The 23,462-nt window shown below is 44.0% G+C and overlaps 1 protein-coding gene across 2 annotated transcripts in view; it reads right to left on the reverse strand.

Annotated features, from left to right (window-relative positions):
• The window catches only part of LOC121540460 (N(G),N(G)-dimethylarginine dimethylaminohydrolase 1-like), a 152,187-nt gene that overhangs the window by 49,241 nt on the left and 79,484 nt on the right, over window positions 1-23,462 (reverse strand). For both annotated transcript variants that reach the window (XM_041849339.2, XM_041849338.1), the window contains exons 2-3: window positions 6,743-6,842; window positions 5,811-5,884 (exon numbers count right to left, since the gene is read on the reverse strand). In XM_041849339.2, the coding sequence (XP_041705273.1) occupies window positions 5,811-5,884; window positions 6,743-6,833 (165 nt within the window). In that variant the 5' untranslated portion in view covers window positions 6,834-6,842. The remainder of the gene's footprint in view (window positions 1-5,810; window positions 5,885-6,742; window positions 6,843-23,462) is intronic.

Below are 23,462 nucleotides of genomic sequence, written 5' to 3' on the forward strand. Positions count from 1 at the left end.
CAAAATGTGTCTTCCTCATTTAGCCCAACACCTCTGAATGGTCCACCACCCAAAGGACATCCAGCCAACTTGACACAACTGTAGGAAGCATTGGAGTCAACATGGGCCAGCATCTCTGTGGAACGCTTTCCACAACTTGTAGAGTTCATGCTCTGATGAATTGAGGCTGTTCTGAGGGTGAAAAGGGAGTGTAACTCAATATTAGGAAGGTGTTCCTTATGTTTTGTACACAGTGTACATCTTATTGCAAGAACACTGTAACATATAAATAACTCCTTTAGTAGTGCAAGTTACAGTGGGGAAAAAAAGTATTTAGTCAGCCACCAATTGTGCAAGTTCTCCCACTTAAAAAGATGAGAGAGGCATGTAATTTTCATCATAGGTACACGTCAACTATGACAGACAAATTGAGGGAAAAAAATCCAGAAAATCACATTGTAGGATTTTTAATGAATTTATTTGCAAATTATGGTGGAAAATAAGTATTTGGTCACCTACAAACAAGCAAGATTTCTGGATCTCACAGACCTGTAACTTCTTCTTTAAGAGGCTCCTCTGTCCTCCACTCGTTACCTGTATTAATGGCACCTGTTTGAACTTGTTATCAGTATAAAAGACACCTGTCCACAACCTCAAACAGTCACACTCCAAACTCCACTATGGCCAAGACCAAAGAGCTGTCAAAGGACACCAGAAACAAAATTGTAGACCTGCACCAGGCTGGGAAGACTGCATCTGCAATAGGTAAGCAGCTTGGTATGAAGAAATCAACTGTGGGAGCAATTATTAGGAAATGGAAGACATACAAGACCACAGATAATCTCCCTCGATCTGGGGCTCCACGCAAGATCTCACCCCGTGGGGTCAAAATGATCACAAGAACGGTGAGCAAAAATCCCAGAACCACACGGGGGGACCTAGTGAATGACCTGCAGAGAGCTGGGACCAAAGTAACAAAGCCTACCATCAGTAACACACTACGCCACCAGGGACTCAAATCCTGCAGTGCCAGACATGTCCCCCTGCTTAAGCCAGTACATGTCCAGGCCCATCTGAAGTTTGCTAGAGTGCATTTGGATGATCCAGAAGAGGATTGGGAGAATGTCAGATGAAACCAAAATAGAACTTTTTTGGTAAAAACTCAACTCGTCGTGTTTGGAGGACAAAGAATGCTGAGTTGCATCCAAAGAACACCATACCTACTGTGAAGCATGGGGGTGGAAACGTCATGCTTTGGGGCTGTTTTTCTGCAAAGGGACCAGGACGACTGATCCGTGTAAAGTAAAAATAATAAATAATAAATAATAATAAATAATAAAGGAAAGAATGAATGGGGCCATGTATCGTGAGATTTTGAGTGAAGGCCACTCCTTCCATCAGCAAGGGCATTGAAGATGAAGCGTGGCTGGGTCTTTCAGCATGACAATGATCCCAAACACACCGCCTGGGCAACGAAGGAGTGGCTTCGTAAGAAGCATTTCAAGGTCCTGGAGTGGCCTAGCCAGTCTCCAGATCTCAACCCCATAGAAAATCTTTGGAGGGAGTTGAATGTCCATGTTGCCCAGCGACAGCCCCAAAACATCACTGCTCTAGAGGAGATCTGCATGGAGGAATGGGCCAAAATACCAGCAACAGTGTGTGAAAACCTTGTGAAGACTTACAGAAAACGTTTGACCTGTGTCATTGCCAACAAAGGGTATATAACAAAGTATTGAGAAACTTTTGTTATTGACCAAATACTTATTTTCCACCATAATTTGCAAATAAATTCATAAAAAATCCTACAATGTGAGTTTCTGGATTTTTTTTCCTCATTTTGTCTGTCATAGTTGACGTGTACCTATGATGAAAATTACAGGCCTCTCTCATCTTTTTAAGTGGGAGAACAATCACAATTGGTGGCTGACTAAATACTTTTTTCCCCCACTGTATACATGCCTTTATCTCATAGGTCCTAGAAGTCTGAGGGCATACAAAGCTAGTACATTTTGTTATGGTGCTACATGAGGTACATGATTGACATGGGAAACGTCCTTTTAAGGATGCCTCTTTTTTTCAGCTTCTGATTTGACGAACATGATTGATAGATTTATTGATTGTTTATAGGTAAATAAAGGTGGATTCTGAATGTGCAAAATCACTTTCCCTTCCATTTTTGAAGGTTGGCAATGATGGTTTTGGTATCCCATGGGCTGATGGTATCTTTAAACAGGTTTACCACATTGGCAGCTGGTGTTATACTGACAGGGGGTGCATGGTATGCTCCAGGCATGGGGTTTGAAAACATATACCAAGGATGGGCAACATCAGGATATTGTGCTGGAGCTAGTGTAGCTTGACCTGGGGCTAGCGGTTGAGGTGGAGCTAGCACAGCTTGACCTGGGGCTAGCGGTTGAGGTGGATCTAGTACAGCTTGACCAGTGGCTAACAGTTGAGGAGCTAGCTTAGTTTGACCTGGGGCTAGCGGTTGAGGTGGAGCTAGTACAGCTTGACCAGTGGCTAACAGTTGAGGAGCTAGCTTAGTTTGACCTGGGGCTAGCGGTTGAGGTGGAGCTAGTACAGCTTAACCAGTGGCAAACAGTTGAGGAGCTAGCTTAGTTTGACCTGGGGCTAGCGGTTGAGGTGGAGCTAGTACAGCTTGACCAGTGGCTAACAGTTGAGGAGCTAGCTTAATTTGACCTGGGGCTAGCGGTTGAGGTGGAGCTAGCACGGCTTGACCAGGGGCTAGCTAAGGTTAAGAAAGGGCTAGCGTAGCATGGCCAGATGCTAGCATAGGTTGAAGAGCTAATGTAACATGACCAGGGGCTAGCAGAGGTAGAGGGGGATCTAGCTCATAGGGGTTTTCTCGTTTGGGCAAAATACCATCCTCTCTCCTCCATCCTCTCTCCTCCGTGACCAATAAGTGGTTGAGTGGTAGTGGAGTGCATCAATTCGTTAGTAGGCAAAAGGAAGAGTGTCCTCCCCTCCTCGATAGCCACCTTTCATCGAAGATACTCATGTGCATCCTAGTGCAGAAGAGTTTTTATATCTGCCACACCTCCTTTGAATCAGCTTTTGTTTCGTCAGAGGAGAAAAACGTGCATACATATAAAAACGTTTACCTTTTTTTAAAAGGAGGCGAGAGAGGACGCAGGAGGTGACCATTTGAAAGAGAAGTTCAAATAGAGCTACACAATCCACAGGAGTATCAGAGGAAGCATTATTTATTTTGCCAAGTTTAGTTCAGCCATGGTTCCATAGTCAAAAACGCATTGAAGAAAGGAAACTTGACCAAACAAATGGCGAAATCAGGAAGTACAAAGGGAGATTCAACGTGTGCGTTTTTATAGGGGGATGAGGCTGCGCCCATATTCAGCACCGCTGAATGGGCAGCGCTTCTCCTGCATCTCCACTCATTGAGACAGGTATAGCGGAGATCTGTTGTGCTGAAATGGACAGCACCTCTGTCTAGTTGGTAATGGATATTTCCCATTTGAGGGAATTTGGACATTATAGGCACAGTTCAATATAGTCCTCATTCCTTCTCTATGAAGCGGCAGCTTAGCCCAAACAGTGACTCAGAAGAGATAGCAGCAGGCAAATATCCTCCCCTGAGCTTTTCATGAGAAACATGATAACAACCTGTCATATCCAATGGATAATCCTAGAGTTGTGTTCAGCAGAGAGAAGTTTAGAGTAGAAATTCTTTACAACGTTAACTGCCCTAATTGTACTATATGTTCATTCATTTACAGGGAGATTTTCCATTTTTGGCATACACTACATGGGCAAAGGTATGTGGACATCCCTTCAAATTAGTGCATTCGGCTATTTCTGCCACACCCGTTGCTGACAGGTGTATGCAATCTCCATAGACAAACTTTGGCAGTAGAATGGCCTTACTGAAGAGCTCAGTGACTTTCAACATGGCACCATCACAGGATGCCACCTTTCCAACAAGTCAGTTCGTCAAATTTCTGCCCTGCTAGAGCTGCCCCGGTCAACTGTAAGTGCTGTTATTGTGAAGTGGAAACGTCTAGGAGCAACAACGGCTCAGCCGCAAAATGGTAGGTAACACAAGCTCACAGAACAGGACCACTGAGTACTGAAGCGCGTAGCGCGTAGAAAATCGTCTGTCCTCGGTTGCAACACTCACTACCAAACTGCCTCTGGAAGCAACGTCAGCACAATAACTGTTCGTCGGGAGCTTCATGAAATGGGTTTCCATGGCTGAGCAGCTGCACACAGGCCTAAGATCACCATACGCAATGCCAAGCGTCGGCTGGAGTGGTGTAAAGCTCGCCACCATTGGACTCTGGAGCAGTGGAAACGCGTTCTCTGGAGTGATGAATCACCCTTCACCATCTGGCAGTCCGACGGACGAATAGGGGTTTGGTGGATGCCAGGAGAGCGCTACCTGCCCGAATGCATAGTGCCAACCTGTAAAGTTTGGTGGAGGAGCAATAATGGTCTGGGGCTATTTTCATGGTTCGGGCTATGACACTTAGATTTCCCTTCACTGAAACTTAAGGCTACAGCATACAATTACATTGTAGACAATTATTTGCTTCCAACTTTGTAGCAACAATTTGGGGAAAGCCCTTTCCTGTTTTAGCATGACAATGCCCCTGTGCACAAAGCAAGGTCCATACAGAAATGGTTTGTCGAGATCGGTGTGGAAGAACTTGACTGGCCTGCACAGAGCCCTGACCTGAACCCCAACAAACACCTTTGGGATGAATTGGAATGCCGACTGTGATTCAGGCCTAATCGCCCAACATCAGTGCCCAACCTTACTAATGCTCTTGTGGCTGAATGGAAGCAAGTCCCCGCAGCAATGTTCCAACATCTAGTGAAAAGCCTTCCCAGAAGAGTGGAGGCTGTTATAGCAGCAAAGGGGGGACCAACTCCATATTAATGCCCATGATTTTGGAATGAGATGTTCGAAGAGCAGGTGTCCACATCCTTTTGCCATGTAATGTATGTTTGAAGATACAGAATAAAGTGTTATGATCTTGAATGGAAGACAAGACAATAGCCTGGTAGAGATGTCTCCCCTGCACTTTGATCTTCCTCTCGTGTTTCCTGCACTCAACAAGGATCATAAAAGGAGGATAAGAGAATGTCCTTTACATATTTAACACCCCACTCACATCTGTGATTAATCCTGGCCTGAACAGAACAGGCTGTAAAATTATCCTAAATTTAATAAAGGAAGGAGGAAAAACAATGGGAGCTGGAGAGGGGAAAAACCCTTGTATGTTTTCCCAGAGCCGCAGCATCAATACCCGACTTATCAAGGATAATGAATAACAGTGAGAGGCTGAGAGAGATACCATGGTGGAATTTAAATTGGACACAGACAGGAGCAGAAACAGGGCAGCGAGGAAAGGTCAAATTACTGTTGGGGGTTGAACTCTCCAGGAAAAGACCCGATGACCTCATGAGTCAGCAAAAGGCCTTCTTTCTGAATGGTTAAGGTGACTGAGGTTGAATCCCGAAACCACTGTAATCACCCTCTTCTCCTGATCCTCCTGAGTGATGGCCATATGGTGACAACGCCAACTATCGCTGGGCTACTTTTCTTCTGGTTTCTCTCTGATATGTATACAGTTGACCAATTCATCTCATTAGCTGGCCATACATTCATGAGACACCATGTTTGCCAACTAATCCATTTCCTAATCAATAGCGGATTTAAATGCCCTGTGGCCCTTGAGGCTCCTGAATGAGACCATGATTACTCAGGGGGGCACTAATGGTGGCTTGATGACACAGGAAGTCAATCTGACTATTCCCAGGGTGCACTGCTCTAGTCTATTCTCACTCACCTTGAACGCATCCGCCAGGATCTCTGCTCCTCTCTGATTGGTGCGTTTGGAAAGCCCCACAAAGAACTCTCTACCTGAGGAGATACAGATGACAACCTGTGGTCAAAAGAGAGAGAGAGAGAGAGAGAGAGAGAGAGAGAGAGAGAGAGAGAGAGAGAGAGAGAGAGAGAGAGAGAGAGAGAGAGAGAGAGAGAGAGAGAGAGAGAGAGAATGGGCGTAGCTGCTGAGCTTTTATAAATGAGCCGTTAGCGACGACATTGCCAAGAGGAAATGTTTCTAGCCCTGCCTGCCATGTGAAACCCATTTCAGCTGGATGGGAGGAACGCACCACGGAGAGCCAACGTCTAGAAACTCAATTAAGTGTTCTAGTGCTTTTTCCAAGCCCTGTACGCTGTAGAGTATGACCCACATAACATTTACAGGCAAGGCCGCACTACTGTTACAGAATATACAGAGTAGACCATACTAAAGACCTCGTCTCATTAGCTCTCTACCTACAGTATGTTCTCAGCTAGTTTATTGTGAGATGCCTGTTGTGGAACATGGTACCTATTGTGATGAAATAGGGTGTGTGTGTGATGGGGGTATAATATTGCCATCTGAGCTAATCATTTTCATTCATGCAATGGGTCAGACTGCTGTAAGGAAAAATGCTCTTGTGAGGTCACATAGAAAGATATGACAGTCAGTTGTAATTTGCATGCCATTTTAGTTGAGGTCACCTCAACTACTTGACTACTCAGAGTTACAGTTATTCGGAACAATGTTTGTTCACAACCTGTGGTGATGGGTCATATCATTTGCATGATAAAGTGGTCATACATGTTTAGTTTTGCTGAACACCTGTATACTGTATCCGTTTCCATAGAGATAACTAAGACATGGTGATGCCCATGGTATTAACGGTGTGTGATTGGTGGAATGTTGTGTACCTGTAAAGAGGACGTCTCCTCCGTCCAGAGTGGCGTTCTCGTCTGACATCTCAACGATGTTTAGCTCCAGCTCCTTCAGAGCTCGCCGCATAGCCTCCGTCTAGAAAACACACATAGACAGACAGGGTTAAGGCACATACACAAGTACACATCTAGGCACGTGCAGTCACGGACAGATGCACACACAAAGCATTCATTGGAAAGACGTTTATTGTAATGGGATTTAGTACACACACGTGACACACCAATAGGAGAGCTCTCAATGATATCATACGGAAATGAAGACCTGGGACAGCCTAATAAACAGCGTTCAGAGAAAGCTACATAACACGAGCGAAAAGGCACATGATCCAACATAAGCCAGGTTCCTGAGCAGAGTACGAATCACGTAAACCAAACCAGTCTGTCCAAGAGATCATCATGACATCATCTCTGCGAGCCACAAGGTGATGTCATAACAGAGGAAGTATGTAAAACTTTTTACAAGGCCACGGCTCTGGAAACGGGGTAGGAAGAGACCGACACTAACCTAAAAAGGGTTGGAGGATTAAAAAACGATCCATCCAAGTCAAAGTGTTCCTGGCCCATTCTCTGGGTCAGCTGTCCCTGTGTGTGTGTCTCCATAGAAGAGGACCAGCTGTTTGGTGGTGGACTGGACTGGGTCAGTATAGACTGGCCTGAGGTCTCCGACCGCCTATTCTGGTTTTTACTGTCCCGGTTTTGGGGGTCCCCAGGGAGCTCTGACTGCCACGGGGCCTGGGGCCAATGTGATGTTAGTGTAGCATCAGTGTTTCCACAGGCCCCTATCTCACCATGACCTCAGCCTAGCTGTTCGCTAATCGAAGGCTTCTGCTTCTCCTCACACCAGACACCAGGGCCAAGCCATGAGGTCATCCAGGTAGAGACAGCACAACATAGATAACACAAATACTTAGTTTCTCACTCTCCCACACACACACACACATACAGTGAGGGAAAAAAGTACTTGATACCCTGCTGATTTTGTACGTTTGCCCAATGACAAAGACATGATCAGTTTATAATTTTAATGTTAGGTTTATTTGAACAGTGAGAGACAGAATAACAACAACAAAATCCAGAAAAACGCATGTCAAAAATGTTATAAATTGATTTGCATTTTAATGAGGGAAATAAGTATTTGACCCCTCTGCAAAACATGACTTAGTACTTGGTGGCAAAACCCTTGTTGGCAATCACATAGGTCAGACGTTTCTTGTAGTTGGCCACCAGGTTTGCACACATCTCAGGAGGGATTTTGTCCCACTCCTCTTTGCAGATCTTCTCCAAGTCATTAAGGTTTCAAGGCTGACGTTTGGCAACTCGAACCTTCAGCTCCCTCCACAGATTTTCTATGGGATTAAGGTCTGGAGACTGGCTAGGCCACTCCAGAATCTGATTGATTGATTGCTTCTTTGGACAGGTGTCTTTTATACAGGTAACAAATCCCTTTAAGAGTGTGCTCCTAATCTCAGCTCGTTACCTGTGTAAAAGACACCTGGGAGACAGAAATCTTTCTGATTGAGAGGGGGTCAAATACTTATTTCCCTCATTAAAATGCAAATCAATTTATATGCGTTTTTCTGGATTTTTTTGTTGTTATTCTGTCTCTCACTGTTCAAATAAACCTACCATTACAATTATAGACTGATCATTTCTTTGTCAGTGGGCAAACGTACAAAATCAGCAGGGTATCAAACACAAGTTATGAATTACACACTTCCACACACACATCCAAGACCTCTCTTGGATCCTCAATGAAACACAATGGAATATGAGAAACTGGCCCAATTATCATTTAAGTTCTATGAGGTTGTTTTGTTTTGGAAGGCTGCGTGGGTTTGTCTTGGAGAGGGACATTGACGTGATTTGGATGACCTTGTGGCCCTGGCTCTCAGACACAACAGCATCTGTGTAAACTTTCATCACACAGACTAGGCTGTACCAGCCGGTTCCTCATCTGCTGCGGCTCAAACTCATTCAACACAAACTCAACCATCTCACAGAGCACTCAAAGTATCTCCTCCACCACCTCCTCCTCTTTTTCCCCTTTCTTCTCTCTCTCCCTTCTCTTCTTTCTTCAGCTCCCAAGAACATTGTCTCCTTTTCACCTATTGGTACACTGTACTCTAGTTCATTAGTGGTCATAAGTAGATACTATGAAGTCACTACTGAATGTCTATCTATTGAACAGCATGGAAAATAGCCATTGAAATTGGACCAAATAGCTATTGAAATTAGAACAGACATGTTTTTGTTCAGAAGGTTATCAGTAGCAACACCTTCAGCACTCCAATTAAGATGCATAGTAATTGCCCTAAGGGGACAAAAGTTGTTTTGAATGACGCACAATAGATTTCAGATCTACTTTCCACTTGTCTTTGGCCTCATGTTGCATAAGGAACGAAATCAAGAACAGTGCTTTGCAAAAGTATTCATCCCCCTTGGCGGTTTTCCTATTTTGTTGCATTACAACCTGTAATTTAAATAGATTTTTATTTGGATTTCATATAATGGACATACACAAAATAGTCAAAATTGGTGAAGTGAAATGAAAATATTTCTAAAAAATAAATAACGGAAAAGTGGTGCGTGCATATGTATTCACCGCCTTTGCTATGAATCCCCTAAATAAGATCTGGTGCAACCAATTACCTTCAGAAGTCACATAATTAGTTAAATAAAGTCCACCTGCGTGCAATCTAAGTGTCACAAGATCTGTCACATGATCTTAGTATATATATACCTGTTCTGAAAGGCCCCAGAGTCTGCAACACGACTAAGCAAGGGGCACCACCAAGCAAGCGGCACCATGAAGACCAAGGAACTCTCCAAACAGGTCAGGGACAAAGTTGTGGAGAAGTACAGATCAGGGTTGGGTTAGAAACAAATATCTGAAACTTTGAACATCCCACGGATCACCATGAAATCCGCAGAGCTGGGCTTTACGGAAGAGTGGCCAGAAAAAAGCCATTGCTTAAAGAAAAAAATAAGCAAACATGTTTGGTGTTCACCAAAAGTCACATGGGAGACTCCCCAAACATATGGAAGAAGGTACTCTGGTCAGATAAGACTGAAATTGAGCTTTTTGGCCATCAAGGAAAACGCTATGTCTGGCGTAAACCCAACACCTCTCATCACCCTGAGAACACCATCCCCACAGTGAAGCATGGTGGTGGCAGCATCATGCTGTGGGGATGTTTTTCATCGGCAGGGACTGGGAAACTGGTCAGAATTGAAGGAATGATGGATGGCGCTAAATACAGGGAAAGTCTTGAGGGAAACCTGTTTCAGTCTTCCAGAGATTTGAAACTGGGACGGAGGTTCACCTTCCAGCAGGACAATGACCCCAAGCATACTGCTAAAGCAACGCTGGAGTGGTTTAAAGGGAAATATTTAAATGTCTTGGAATGGCCTAGTCAAAACCAAGACCTCAATCCAATTGAGAATCTGTGGTATAACTTAAAGATTGCTGTACACCAGCGGAACCCATCCAACTTGAAGGAACTGGAGCAGTTTTGCCTTGACGAATGGGCAAAAATCCCAGTGGCTAGATGTGCCAAGCTTATAGAGACATACCCCAAGAGACATGCAGCTGTAATTGCTGCAAATGGTGGCTCTACAAAGTATTGACTTTGGGGGGGTGAATAGTTATGCACGCTCAAGTTTTCTGTTTTTTGTCTTATTTCTTGTTTGTTTCACAATAAAACATATTTTTGTAAATCAAATGATACAAACCCCCAAAAAATCCATTTTTAATTCCAGGTTGTAAGGCAACAAAATAGGAAAAATGCCAAGGGGGTTGAATACTTTCACAAGCCACTGTAAGTCAAGATTTCCCTTTATTCAGTTTAATCTTAATTTTTTTCTCTACTTCTCACTACTCTTCTCCCAGAGAAATTGTTGCGGTTTAAGGATGGAAAAGGGGTTAAGATTCAACTTCAAAATGAGTGCCCACCCCTTAGTCACCCTGCAAAGACGGTTACCCACCCTGGGCTACTCCACCATTCCCCCACAGCTGCCCAGCCTCCACCACTGCAGTTGCCACTCTCCTTCCCCTCTGCCTTCCCATGTGGCACACTGTGACAGGACTGGAGCCTCTGCCTCTGCCATCACAGCTGCAGCCTCCAGGAATCTTCAACAACCCACCAACTAATGGGCGGGAGTACAAACGCACGCACAACGCAGGTACGCACGAACACACAGACTAACCCTAACCCCCTTGACTTCACCCCTCAGGCATTTCCTCTGACGTGACCTCACAGGAGGTGATCTGTCCCAGGGACGCCAACTGGGGCCCTTGGGCCCGGGAGTCAAACGCACCGACCCCTGAACGCAGACAGGCGCTTATGGGGGGAGTGTGTGTGTGTGTGTGTGAAATGGAGTGGGGAACAGTTCTGGGGCCCGTCCGTCTCGTTCTTTCCACCTGGACCCCCAAAACGGTTCCGGATCAGATGTTTACATTGCATGGATGAGTAACTTAGCCCAGACTGGAAAATACAATTGGAGGTGTGCAGTGCATGACAGATACAGACTAGAGGTGTGTGGGTGGTGGACTGTTGGAGGGGTTCCCTAAAGTCAAACAAAGCTCAGAGGGTGTGCAGATACATGCGGTGGAGGGGAAAATATAGGCTAGTACAGGGTTTCCCAAACTCGGTCCTGGGGCCCCCCCTGGGTGCACGTTTTGGAATTTGCCCTACCACTACACAGCTAATTTCAGATAACCAACTCATTATCAAGCTTTGATGATTTTAATCATGTGTGACATTGGGATCAACTTTTCAAAATGGTTTGAAACAAAAATCAAAAGGACGTTCATGCAGTTCCACATGTGTACTTAAAGGAATAAAAGTGAATATATGCAAATTGCCCCAGTGCTACGCCACTGCTTATAAGTTAAGTATAACTGTAAGAAATCTAAGATGTCAAATAAATTATATCCAGCTCAGGGCTCCAGCTATGCATTTGGTTTGCTAACTTGCTAGCTAAGTGGCTAGATGTCAAGATCAAGCTTCTTGGTTACTGCAAAGACATTCAATCCCCTCTTGGATCAAGATCCCTGTTACCTAAAGTTTTTTAGTGTGTCAATTATAATAATAATAATAATATTATTTTGAGAAATAGCGCCCCTTGTGTGCACTTCCAATAATACTGCATATCCCAGTATGGTACAGAAACGGTATGAAAATCTGGATACCGCCCAAGCCTACATCTAGATAGCCTAGTCGCACAGAATGAGTGAGTGGCCACCATGGCTGTTATGTAAAGAGGGTGCCAGCTCCTCTCTCCAACCGCTACCCACTCCGCTGCTACACCGCCCGCCCTGCCCAGGGCCACACGCTGAGAGCTAGGCCCTCCTTTGAATGAGAAAGGCCTTTTAAAATTCATGTGGGAGTTTTGGCTGTTCTGTTCTGGGCCCCACCTGCCCACATTCCTCCTGTTGCTGGGCAGAGCAGACAGGGAGATGGAGCAGAGAGGACAGGAGAGCCTTTTCTCTGGGCTTGTATAGACGCCCCCCTCTTGTCCTGCTTGCCTGGAACGCTCTGGACTCAGCAGTGATATCACATCTAATTGCTAGAAAGGACCTTCAGCCAGATAGAATTTGGAACATTCCAAATAGGAATGAAGAACACAATGACATTCCAGAGCCTTGGCTGGTGTTCCAGAGCCCTTATTCTCCCTGTCACCCCACTCTACCTCGGTAAGTGTCCCACACTCCATGGGACCAACATAACACTCCACACAGTCTCATGGAATCAAAGTTCACTCCAGCAGGTAAGTTTACTCAACTGTGTTGGTGGTGACAGGTGGGTCAATGACAGAATTCCCAAAGTCATTGCCTGCCTTGAGGAGGGTCTCCGAGAGGGGAGAAGGGAAGGGTAAAATGGCTAGTTATTATGACATTCTTGGTCTGTCTTCAACTGAACTATGTATTGTACGTACAATATGCATGAGGTCACTGATATTGTTCTCTGTGATATTGTTCTCACCTAGTGTTAACAGCTTAGTATTTCAGCATAGTATTTCAGGTTGCGCCCTAGGTACCCTGGTCCCAGATCTGTTTATGCTGTCTTTCCAACTCCTATGGTCACTGTCAAGCAAGACAGCACAAACACATCTGGAACCAGGCTACTAATAGTTGGAACATGAATAGAGAAATAAATAGCTTCATTTTTATTCCATGGCCATTGGGCAATTGAGTTGGAAAAGTCAAGTTCATGCGTCATCAATGGTCGTTGGAGCTTTGGCTGAACATCCCATAGCAGAGATGAGGATGAACATATAAGACTAATGCAGAGAAGGAAAAGTTCAAAGAATGGAATGGGAATGCCGATCGGAGTGGGAAAAGGCTAATGATAAAGTGATCTATTAAAGCTATGTATCCCAGAGAAGGAATTTCAATAAACACACTGAACTGCATTAGGTATGCAAAACATCCAGTGGGATAACGTTATCAGATCTTTGAAGGACTAGAGAGACGACTGGACTGTCTTTGTTCAGTGATGATAGGAGTAACTCAGAGCCTTAAAAGCCTCAGAGAGGTTTGCTATGGTCAGTGATTCTCACTCAGTGGTTACCTCGGGATTTGCATACTTTACATTTTAGTCATTTAGCAGACGCTCTTATCCAGAGCGACTTACAGTTAGTGAGTGCATACATTTTCATACTGGCCCCCCGTGGGAATCGAACCCACAACCCTGGTGTTGCAAACGCCATGCTCTACCAACTGAGCTACACGGGGCCACAGAGGGTAATACACTCGCACGCAGGTTGATGTTTATTGTCATGAATCTTGCCCTGTAGGCAGAACTGAGCGAATTCCGCTAGATGGACCAGCTGCAAAGTCAAAATTGGCTATATTGTAACAATTCATGAAAACTAAAATGTGCTTTTGGTCTTAATTTAAGGTTAGTGTTGTGAAGGGTCATGCCACTCCTACAGTCTTCTAATTGTCTCCAATTACCTTAGGCAACGACCCATTCCTTCACACCTGATTTGTCCCAAATCATCTCTCCTCTGCCTTTTTCACCCCTTTCAGTTCCTTATTTAAGCAGCGTGCTCCTCCCTACACACTAGAATAGTTTTTTGGTGATGCCACTGGGTAGCCCTAGCCATCCTCCTTCCATTGTTTGTGATACGATGAAGTAAGTGCCCTTTGTTATTACACTGTTTGGAGAGTCCTAAATAATATATAGTATGTTATTTCTCTTCATATATCCATGCCCTCAGTTTGCTAATGATGCTATGGCTCCTTTGTTCTAGCTATGTGTTGGCAGTCTCCTTAGTTTATAGATGTTGTGTTAAGCCTATTTATTCTCCATAGTCACTTGGCACTACCTTGGCATGTCTGCACCTTTTATGTTGATGTGTTCCTAATGTTTCCTTTTTGTATCTCTCTTCCAGACCACCACATCCTAAAGCACATCCTTGTTATTCACATCCTACCTACCTACAGGCCTTACAAGCCCCAACTCCTAACCTCATCCTAATGTCCATCCAAACCCTCTCCCCATGTGCTCTGTTTGTTCCTGTGTTAAACTGTGTGTAATAAATACCCCTAAACCTGGATTCCTGCTCCATCTCCTGATTCACATTCTGACCAATGCACCATGGTGGCAGAAACAGTCCTGAGCCTAGCTTAGTCGGTCCTAGTCCTTTTCTTCAGTTAGGGTTAGCAGTGTGGTTAAGGTTAGGTTTAAAATCAGATTTTGTGGCTGTGCCAGCTAGTGACCAGCTGGAGCTACCTCTAGGGCAAGATTTATAACAATAAATGCCAACCTGCCCCACAGGTTTGTGTCAGAACAGGACCTTTTATTTTACTCTTATTTTAAATTGATGTAGTTCAGTCCTTGAGCTGTTCTTGTCTATTACATTTTTGTCATTTAGCAGACACTCTTATCCAGAGCAACTTACAGTTAGTGCATACATTATTTTTCATACCACCCGTGGGAAGCAAACCCACAACCCTGGCGTTGCAAACGCCATGCTCTACCAACTGAGCTACATCCCCGCCAGCCATTTCCTCCCCTGGACGACCCTGGGCCAATTGTGCGCCGCCCCATGGGTCTCCCTTCCACACTGGATTTGAACCAGGATCTCTAGTGGCACAGCTAGCACTGCGATGCAGTGCCTTAGACCACTGCGCCACTCGGGAGGACCTATCGACTATTAATGTCATGTTTTGTTGTGTGGACCCCAGGAAGAGTAGCTGCTGCTTCAGCAACAGCAATAAAATACTATAGGGAGAATGTGTGCAGGCTTGAGGCCTATATATTACACACACTGCTCCTCTGGACCGTCCCCTAACATGACTAAGCAGGAATAGTATTTTATTAATAGTTCAGTAAAATGGAAGTTGCAGGTAATCGGGAAGCCAAGGAAAAGCACTGAGCAGGCAGGCACTGACTGACTGCTGCCTTCAGAGAGATTATGCTCATTATCTTACTTTCTCTCACACAAACCGAAATGCATGTGCATATGCTTGCACACACACACGCCTGTGTCAATTATCTTTGTTGTTGCAAAATTGAGTTTTTTCATTGTTCCTCTGTAAAAAAAAAAAAGTAATATACATCAGATAGGTGCAGTGAAATGTCTTTGTTTTTAGAGTCAGCCATAGTAGTACGGGACCCCTGGAACAAATTACGGTTAAGTGCCTTGCTCAATTCCACAGCAACAGCTTTTTTACCTTGTCGGCTCGTGGGATTCAAACTAGCGACCTTTCGGTTACTGGCCCAGCGCTCTAACCGCACATGCACACACAGTACTGTATTAATGATCTTTGTTGTTGCAAAACTGAGTTGTTGTTTTTTCATCATTCCTCTGTTAACAGGTTGTGGCAGTGCTATAACCCAGTTCACAGCAGGAATGTGACAAGAAGTATGCTATTTATGCAACAGTCTAATAAAAATACAATCTCAATGACTTGTCCAGGCCAGGCAGGCGGTATCCAAACAAATCCCAGGGCAATACGTTGGAAAAATACCTGCGGCTAAGGTAACCAAGCCATGGCATTCAATCTCTCCTTTCTCTCCCTCCTCTCTCTCTCTCTCTTTCTCTCTCTCTCGCTCTCTCCCTCTCTTTTTTTCTTTCACATAACACATAACTATCTGCTTAGGGATTACATAAATGTTTGATACGTAGGTCAAAGTAAAGTGGTTACAGGAGATCATCTAGAACCTCACAGCTGAGCAGAACAACAACCACAGGAGATCTGGCTGCCTGTCTCAGCAGCAGAGGAAGCTAGAGCCAGAGACCTACATCCAACCACTGCCAGACTGAGGTTTTGTCCCAAGGGCTCTGGTCAAATGTAATGCAGTATATAGGGAATGGAGTGACATTTAGGAGGAAGATCCAACCGCTGCCAGAACGGTTTCATTTGGACTCCCAGGATATTCGGAGCTGGAGCAGAAAAATGCCCCACACGGCCTGTGAGGCTGACACATTTATGGCTTCACTAAGGAGGGGAGATGGCAGAGCAGGGTATTATGGAGGGTGTGGCAGGGTGGGGGGTACATTTTGGTCTGACTTTGGATTGTTGTGCTGGAGGAACCTCACATAGAAAACTCTCAGAGTTAGAGTTACAGGGAGACACAAAAGGAGAGCGAGGGAGGAGAGAGAGCGGGAGAGCATTTAGGGGACTTGGCAAGGTAGGGCACTCTCTGTCTATGTTCCGTTCCGTTCCTCCACGTAGCCCCCTTCACCCTGCTGGGGGTACATTTCAGTCCCGTCCCTTGGTGTTACCATGGCTCAAACCCTCCAACCCACTGGGGTGTTAGGCAAGAGGGGAACCATTATACCTATTGTCCTAAACGGAGAGTTTGTTTTCAGCTTTATCAAGGCACCTGCTATACCAGCTCAGGCATCTGCCTTGGCATTCAAAGGCTGTTTTTCTGTCACTGTCATTAGATACACGTGTCATGTTGAAGACTGGCTTTGTTAAGGGCTTCACAATAAGGATGTTCACGTTCAGTTTGTTTTCTGTCAAAGTGCTTCACTCACACCCCTTCCCAAGCTACCCCTCCCTCTTCGGGGTGAGTCAACTACCCTTCCACACTGGGAACGAGTCAGAATTGAGTCTTTCTAACAAATTAAGAAATACTTATAGTAAAAAGCACTATCACTACCCATTATAAAGACAAGTTTAAAGAAACTTCGGCACAGTAACTGTGGAATGGCATCTTTTACAACAATTCTTACTGTGTGCTTCAGTATACAGTACACTCACAAGGGAAGCATCATAGGATGTGAACTTTAGAGCTGTATAGATCTAGCACTGTAATAAACACACAAACTCACTCCCAACACTACTCTGTTTGTGCTAGCTAGAATTCGAAGGGAGGTAAGAAAAAAAGGACAGGAAAAACAAAAACATTACATAAAGAGGAGGAAGGGAACGAGTGGAATGAGAGAGAATTCTTTCAAGACACCTCAATTCTTGCAAGACCCCCCCCCCCCCCCACCACCACACAGACACAGAGCTCTACTACAACAAACAAAGGTATCAGCTTCGCCGCCCAGGCCCAGCATTCCAGTCCCAGGGAAAATAAAGCTTCTCCTTCCATCCTCCAATCTCACTCCTTATATCAGCAGCAGAGCCAGGCAGACACCCGTGTATGTTGTTGTAGTAGCTGTGTGTGTGTGTGTGTGTGTGTGTGTGTCTCACACACAACCTCACACTGTGATAGCTCCACAAATATAGAAAGTAGAGCTGGAAGGCAACAGGGTTTGCTGAAGGTGTGTGTGTATGCGTGGGGGATATGGGTTGCCCTTCGGTATCCCCCCCCCCCACGTATTGCCCTGACCACCAGGGACTGTACCTCTGCACCCACCCCTTACACCCCTCTACCCCATCACAGGGGGCTGAAACAGTAAACACACCCCCTAGGAGGATTACAGTGGACCCCTGCCTGGCAGCCTCTGCCCGATCAGAAATAACATTCCGTTCATTAGGGAGGGAGCACGCACCCACACACAGCTCTGTACCCACTGCCGGTCAGTCACGCCATCATACAACAGGCCCTTAGAGAGAAGACAAACAGCTGGCATTTACTTTCAATGGGCTCCGTTAAATCCTTCTGACACAATGATACATTCTGTGACCAGATCGGTTTAACGACAACAATGTAGGCCAGAGTACAAGAGAAGTTAACTTCAAAAGGGGGACATAAATTTGAACATTTTTGCTTTTGAAGGTCCTTTGATCTATAAAGTAAAAAGCCTGTCCGAAGATAGATAGGTTGCCTGAATGTGTAGGCACTTAACGAGAGGTCGTCCCACTAACCTCCCACACTTTGAGTTGTATTGTGACTTTACTCTCCCTTTCTCTGGCTAATATAGAGGGAAAACCCTATTCCCAGCCCACCTTTGGCCTACCTGGGCAGGTATACAGGACCACCCATGTCTTTAGTGGAGCAGTGAACTACTAAACACTGACCTGACTGGCTCCACCGTCCCAAACACTCACCCTCCAACCCAACCCCTCTGATAGAGCACGTTGTGTGTCTACATCAAGATTGTACAATGTTTGGCAAGGGACTTCTAGACTAACAAAAATACATTGTTAGCCAGAGTTTGTATGGACAAGAGTTAGAGGAAAACAGAGGGAAATTGTTTAGTTAAGCTCATGAACACTCACCACACACATGCACACACACACACACACACACTGAATCATAGAGCTCCAAACAAACACTTCTCCTGAATGTCTCCCAGAGCGTGACCCCAGATGACTCTTCCAAAGAGGGTAATGGAAAAAATCTGTTTTGACGCTTTGAGAGAATCAGAGATGAGACAGAAGAAACAAGATTGATAGTTTAGCCTGCGGTAAACTAGGCAGAGAGAAAGAGAGGAGATAGAGAGAGAGGTGAGTCACAGGTGAGGAGGTGGTGATACTAATGCTATCACTAAAGGAATCCCCATCTCCTCTCTAATCATTCAATGGCCGGAAGAGGGAGGCTGGACGGGGGGAGGTCAGCCCATTCAGGGTTAGCCTGCTCTGGACCTCTGAGGAAGAGAGGAACACCCTCCATGGAGGTCAGAGGAACCACCAGGCTCCAGAGGATACTGATTGTGAGAAATTCAAAAGAAATGTATGTACAGTGTACAGTACACTGCCTTCAGAAAGTATTCACACCCCTTAACTTTTTCCACATTTTGTTGTGTTACAGCCTGAATTTAAAGTGGATTAAATAGTGATTTTTTTATGTCTGTCACTGGCCTACACACAATACCCCATAATGTCAAAGTGGAATTATGTTTTTCGAAACTTTGACAAATTAATTAATCATGAAAAGCTGAAATGTCTTGAGTCAATAAGTATTCGACCCCTTTGTTATGGCATGCTTAAATAAGTTCAGGAGTAAAAATGTGCTTAACAGGTCACATAATAAGTTGCATGGACTCATTCTGTGTGCAATAAAAGTGTTTTTTGAATGATTACCTCATCTCTGTACACCACACATACAATTACAGTTGAAGTCGGAAGTTTACATACACCTTAGCCAAATACATTTAAACTCAGTTTTTCACAATTCCTGACATTTAATCCTTGTAAAAATGCCCTGTCTTAGGTCAGTTAGGATCAGCACTTTATTTTAAGAATGTGAAATGTCAGAATAATTCTTTCATCACATTCCCAGTGTGTCAGAAGTTTACATGCACTCAATTAGTATTTGGTAGCATTGCCTTTAAATTGTTTAACTTGGGTCAAACGTTTCGGGTAGCCTTCCACAAGCTTCCCACAATAAGTTGGGTGAATTTTGGCCCATTCCTCCTGACAAAGCTGGTGTAACTGAGTCAGGTTTGTAGGCCTCCTTGCTCACACACGATTTTTCAGTTCTGTCCACAAATGTTCCATAGGATTGAGGTCAGGGCTTTGTGATGGCCACTCCAATACCTTGACTTTGTTGTCCTTAAGCCATTTTGTCACAACTTTGGAAGTATGCTTGGGGTCATTGTCCATTTGGAAGAACCATTTGCGACCAAGCTTTAACTTCCTGACTGATGTCTTGAGATGTTGCTTCAATATACAGTGGGGGAAAAAGGTATTTAGTCAGCCACCAATTGTGCAAGTTCTCCCACTTAAAAAGATGAGAGAGGCCTGTAATTTTCATCATAGGTACACGTCAACTATGACAGACAAAATGAGGAAACAAAAACCAGAAAATCACATTGTAGGATTTTTAATGAATTTATTTGCAAATTATGGTGAAAAATAAGTATTTGGTCAATAACAAAAGTTTCTCAATACTTTGTCATATACCCTTTGTTGGCAATGACACAGGTCAAACGTTTTCTGTAAGTCTTCACACACTGTTGCTGGTATTTTGGCCCATTCCTTCATGCAGATCTCTTCTAGAGCAGTGATGTTTTGGGGCTGTCGCTGGGCAACACAGACTTTCAACTCCCTCCAAAGATTTTCTATGGGGTTGAGATCTGGAGACTGGCTAGGCCACTCCAGGACCTTGAAATGCTTCTTACGAAGCCACTCCTTCGTTGCCCGGGCGGTGTGTTTGGGATCACTGTCATGCTGAAAGACCCAGCCACGTTTCATCTTCAATGCCCTTGCTGATGGAAGGAGGTTTTCACTCAAAATCTCATGATACATGGCCCCATTCATTCTTTCCTTTACACGGATCAGTCGTCCTGGTCCCTTTGCAGAAAAACAGCCCCAAAGCATGATGTTTCCACCCCCATGCTTCACAGTAGGTATGGTGTTCTTTGGATGCAACTCAGCATTCTTTGTCCTCCAAACACGACGAGTTGAGTTTTTACCAAACAGTTATATTTTGGTTTCATCTGACCATATGACATTCTCCCAATCCTCTTCTGGATCATCCAAATGCACTCTAGCAAACTTCAGACGGGCCTGGACATGTACTGGCTTAAGCAGGGGGACACGTCTCGCACTGCAGGATTTGAGTCCCTGGCGGTGTAGTGTGTTACTGATGGTAGGCTTTGTTACTTTGGTCCCAGCTCTCTGCAGGTCATTCACTAGGTCCCCCCGTGTGGTTCTGGGATTTTTGCTCACCGTTCTTGTGATCATTTTGACCCCACGGGGTGAGATCTTGAGGGATATTATCAGTGGTCTTTTATGTCTTCCATTTCCTAATGATTGCTCCCACAGTTGATTTCTTCAAACCAAGCTGCTTACCTATTGCAGATTCAGTCTTCCCAGCCTGGTGCAGGTCTACAATTTTGTTTCTGGTGTCCTTTGACAGCTCTTTGGTCTTGGCCATAGTGGAGTTTGGAGTGTGACTGTTTAAGGTTGTGGACAGGTGTCTTTTATACTGATAACAAGTTGAAACAGGTGCCATTAATACAGGTAACGAGTGGAGGACAGAGGAGCCTCTTAAAGAAGAAGTTACAGGTCTGTGAGAGCCAGAAATGTTGCTTGGTTGTAGGTGACCAAATACTTATTTTCCACCATAATTTGCAAATAAATTCATAAAAAATCCTACAATGTGATTTTCTGGAGAAAAAAAATCTCAATTTGTCTGTCATAGTTGATGTGTCCCTATGATGAAAATTACAGGCCTCTCTCATCTTTTTAAGTGGGAGAACTTGCACAATTGGTGGCTGACTAAATACTTTTTTTCCCCCACTGTATACACATAATTTTCCTTCCTCATGACGCCATCTATTTTGTGAAGTGCACCAGTCCCTTGTTCTGGGATTGATTTGCACTTTTCGCACCAAAGTACGTTCATCTCTAGGAGACAGAACGCATCTCCTTCCTGAGCGGTATGACAGCTGTGTGGTCCCATGGTGTTTACACTTGCGTACTATTGTTTGTACAGATGAACGTGGTACCTTCAGGCGTTTTGAAATTGCTCCCATGGATGAACTAGACTTGTGGAGGTCTACAATTTATTTTCTGAGGTCTTGGTTGATTTCTTTTGATTTTCCCATGATGTCAAGCAAAGAGGCACTGAGTTTGAAGGTAGGCCTTGAAATACATCCACAGGTACACCTCCAATTGACTCAAATGATGTCAATTAGCCTATCAGAACCTTCTAAAGCCATGACATCATTTGCTGGAATTTTCCAAGCTGTTTAAAGGCACCGTCAACTTAGTGTTTGTAAACTTCTGACCCACTGGAATTGTGATACGGTGAATTATAAGTGAAATAATCTGTCTGTAAACACTAGTTGGAAAAATGACTTGTGTCATGCACAAAGTAGATCTCCTAACCGACTTGCCAAAACTATAGTTTGTTAACAAGAAATGTGTGGAGTGGTTGAGACACGAGTTTTAATGACTCCAACCTAAGTGTATGTAAACTTCCAACTTCAACTGTATCTGTAAGGTCCCTCAGTCGAGCAGTGAATTTGAAACACAGATTCAACCACAAAGACCAGAGAGGTTTTCCAATGCCTCACAAAGAAGGGCATCTATTGGTAGATGGGTAAAACATTTACAAGCAGACATTGAATATCCCTTTGAGCATGGTGAAGTTATTAATTACACTTTGGATGGTGTGTCAATACACCCAGTCACTGCAAATATACAGGCATTCTCCCTAAATCAGTTGCCGGAGAGGAAGGAAACCGCTCAGGGATTTTACCATGAGGCCAATGGTGACATTAAAACAGGTACAGATTTTAATGGCAATATGAGAAAATTGAGGATGGATCAACAACTGTAGCTACTCCACAATACTAAACAAAATGACATTGAAAAGAAGGAAGCCTGTAGAGAATAAAAATATTCCAAAACATGCATCCTGTTTGCAATAACGCACTAAAGTAAAACAGCAAAAAAGTGGCAAATAAATTAACTTTATGTCCTGAATACAAAGTGTTAGGTTTGGGGCAAATCCAACACAACATATCACTGAGTTCCACTCTTTATATTTTCAAGCATGGTGGTGGCTGCATCATGTTACGGGTATGCTTTTCATTGGCAAGGAGGGAGTTTTATTTCGATAAAAATAAACAGAATAGACAGGCAAAATCCTAGAGGAAAACCTGGTTCAGTCTGTTTTTTAACAGACACTGGGAGACAAATATATGGTAAGACTTGAAAATGGATGTATAGCAATGATCAACAACACACTTGACAGAGCTTGAATAATTAAAAAAATAATAATGTGCAAATGTTGCACAATCCAGGTGTGGAAAGCTCTTACAGACTTACCCAGAAAGACTCACAGCTGTAGTCATTGCCAAAGGTGATTCTAACATGTATTGACTCAGGGGCGTGAATACTTATGTAAATTAAATATTTCTGTATTACATTTTCTATAAATGTGTAAACATTTCTAAAAACATGTTTTCACTTTGTCATTATGGGGTATTGTGTGTAGATGTGTGGGATATTTTTTAAATATTTAATCCATTTTCAATTCAGGCGGTAACACAACAAAATGTAGAATAAGTCAAGGGGAATTAATAATTTCTGAAGGCACTGTATGTACAGTATCACCTCATCATCCTGTCCATTAGTACTGAACATCCTCAATTCAACATTAAATAACATGGGGGCCATAATCCATACATTGTAGTTACTCTTCTCATTCCTAGACTCTATAATCATTATTTTTCCATCTAATTTTGTTTTTTGAGGTGTTCCTAGAGATTTGTTCTCTGCTCCAGAACAATGAAATGGTTTTGGACAGATGGACAGACAGAGAGACAGAGAGCTGTGTGCAGTAAGAGAACACCATACCACACAGCAACACCCAGACTTTCCAAAGAA

The sequence above is a fragment of the Coregonus clupeaformis genome, unplaced genomic scaffold (genome assembly GCF_020615455.1).
Source record: "Coregonus clupeaformis isolate EN_2021a unplaced genomic scaffold, ASM2061545v1 scaf0127, whole genome shotgun sequence".
In the NCBI taxonomy this organism is placed as follows: Eukaryota; Metazoa; Chordata; class Actinopteri; order Salmoniformes; family Salmonidae; genus Coregonus; species Coregonus clupeaformis.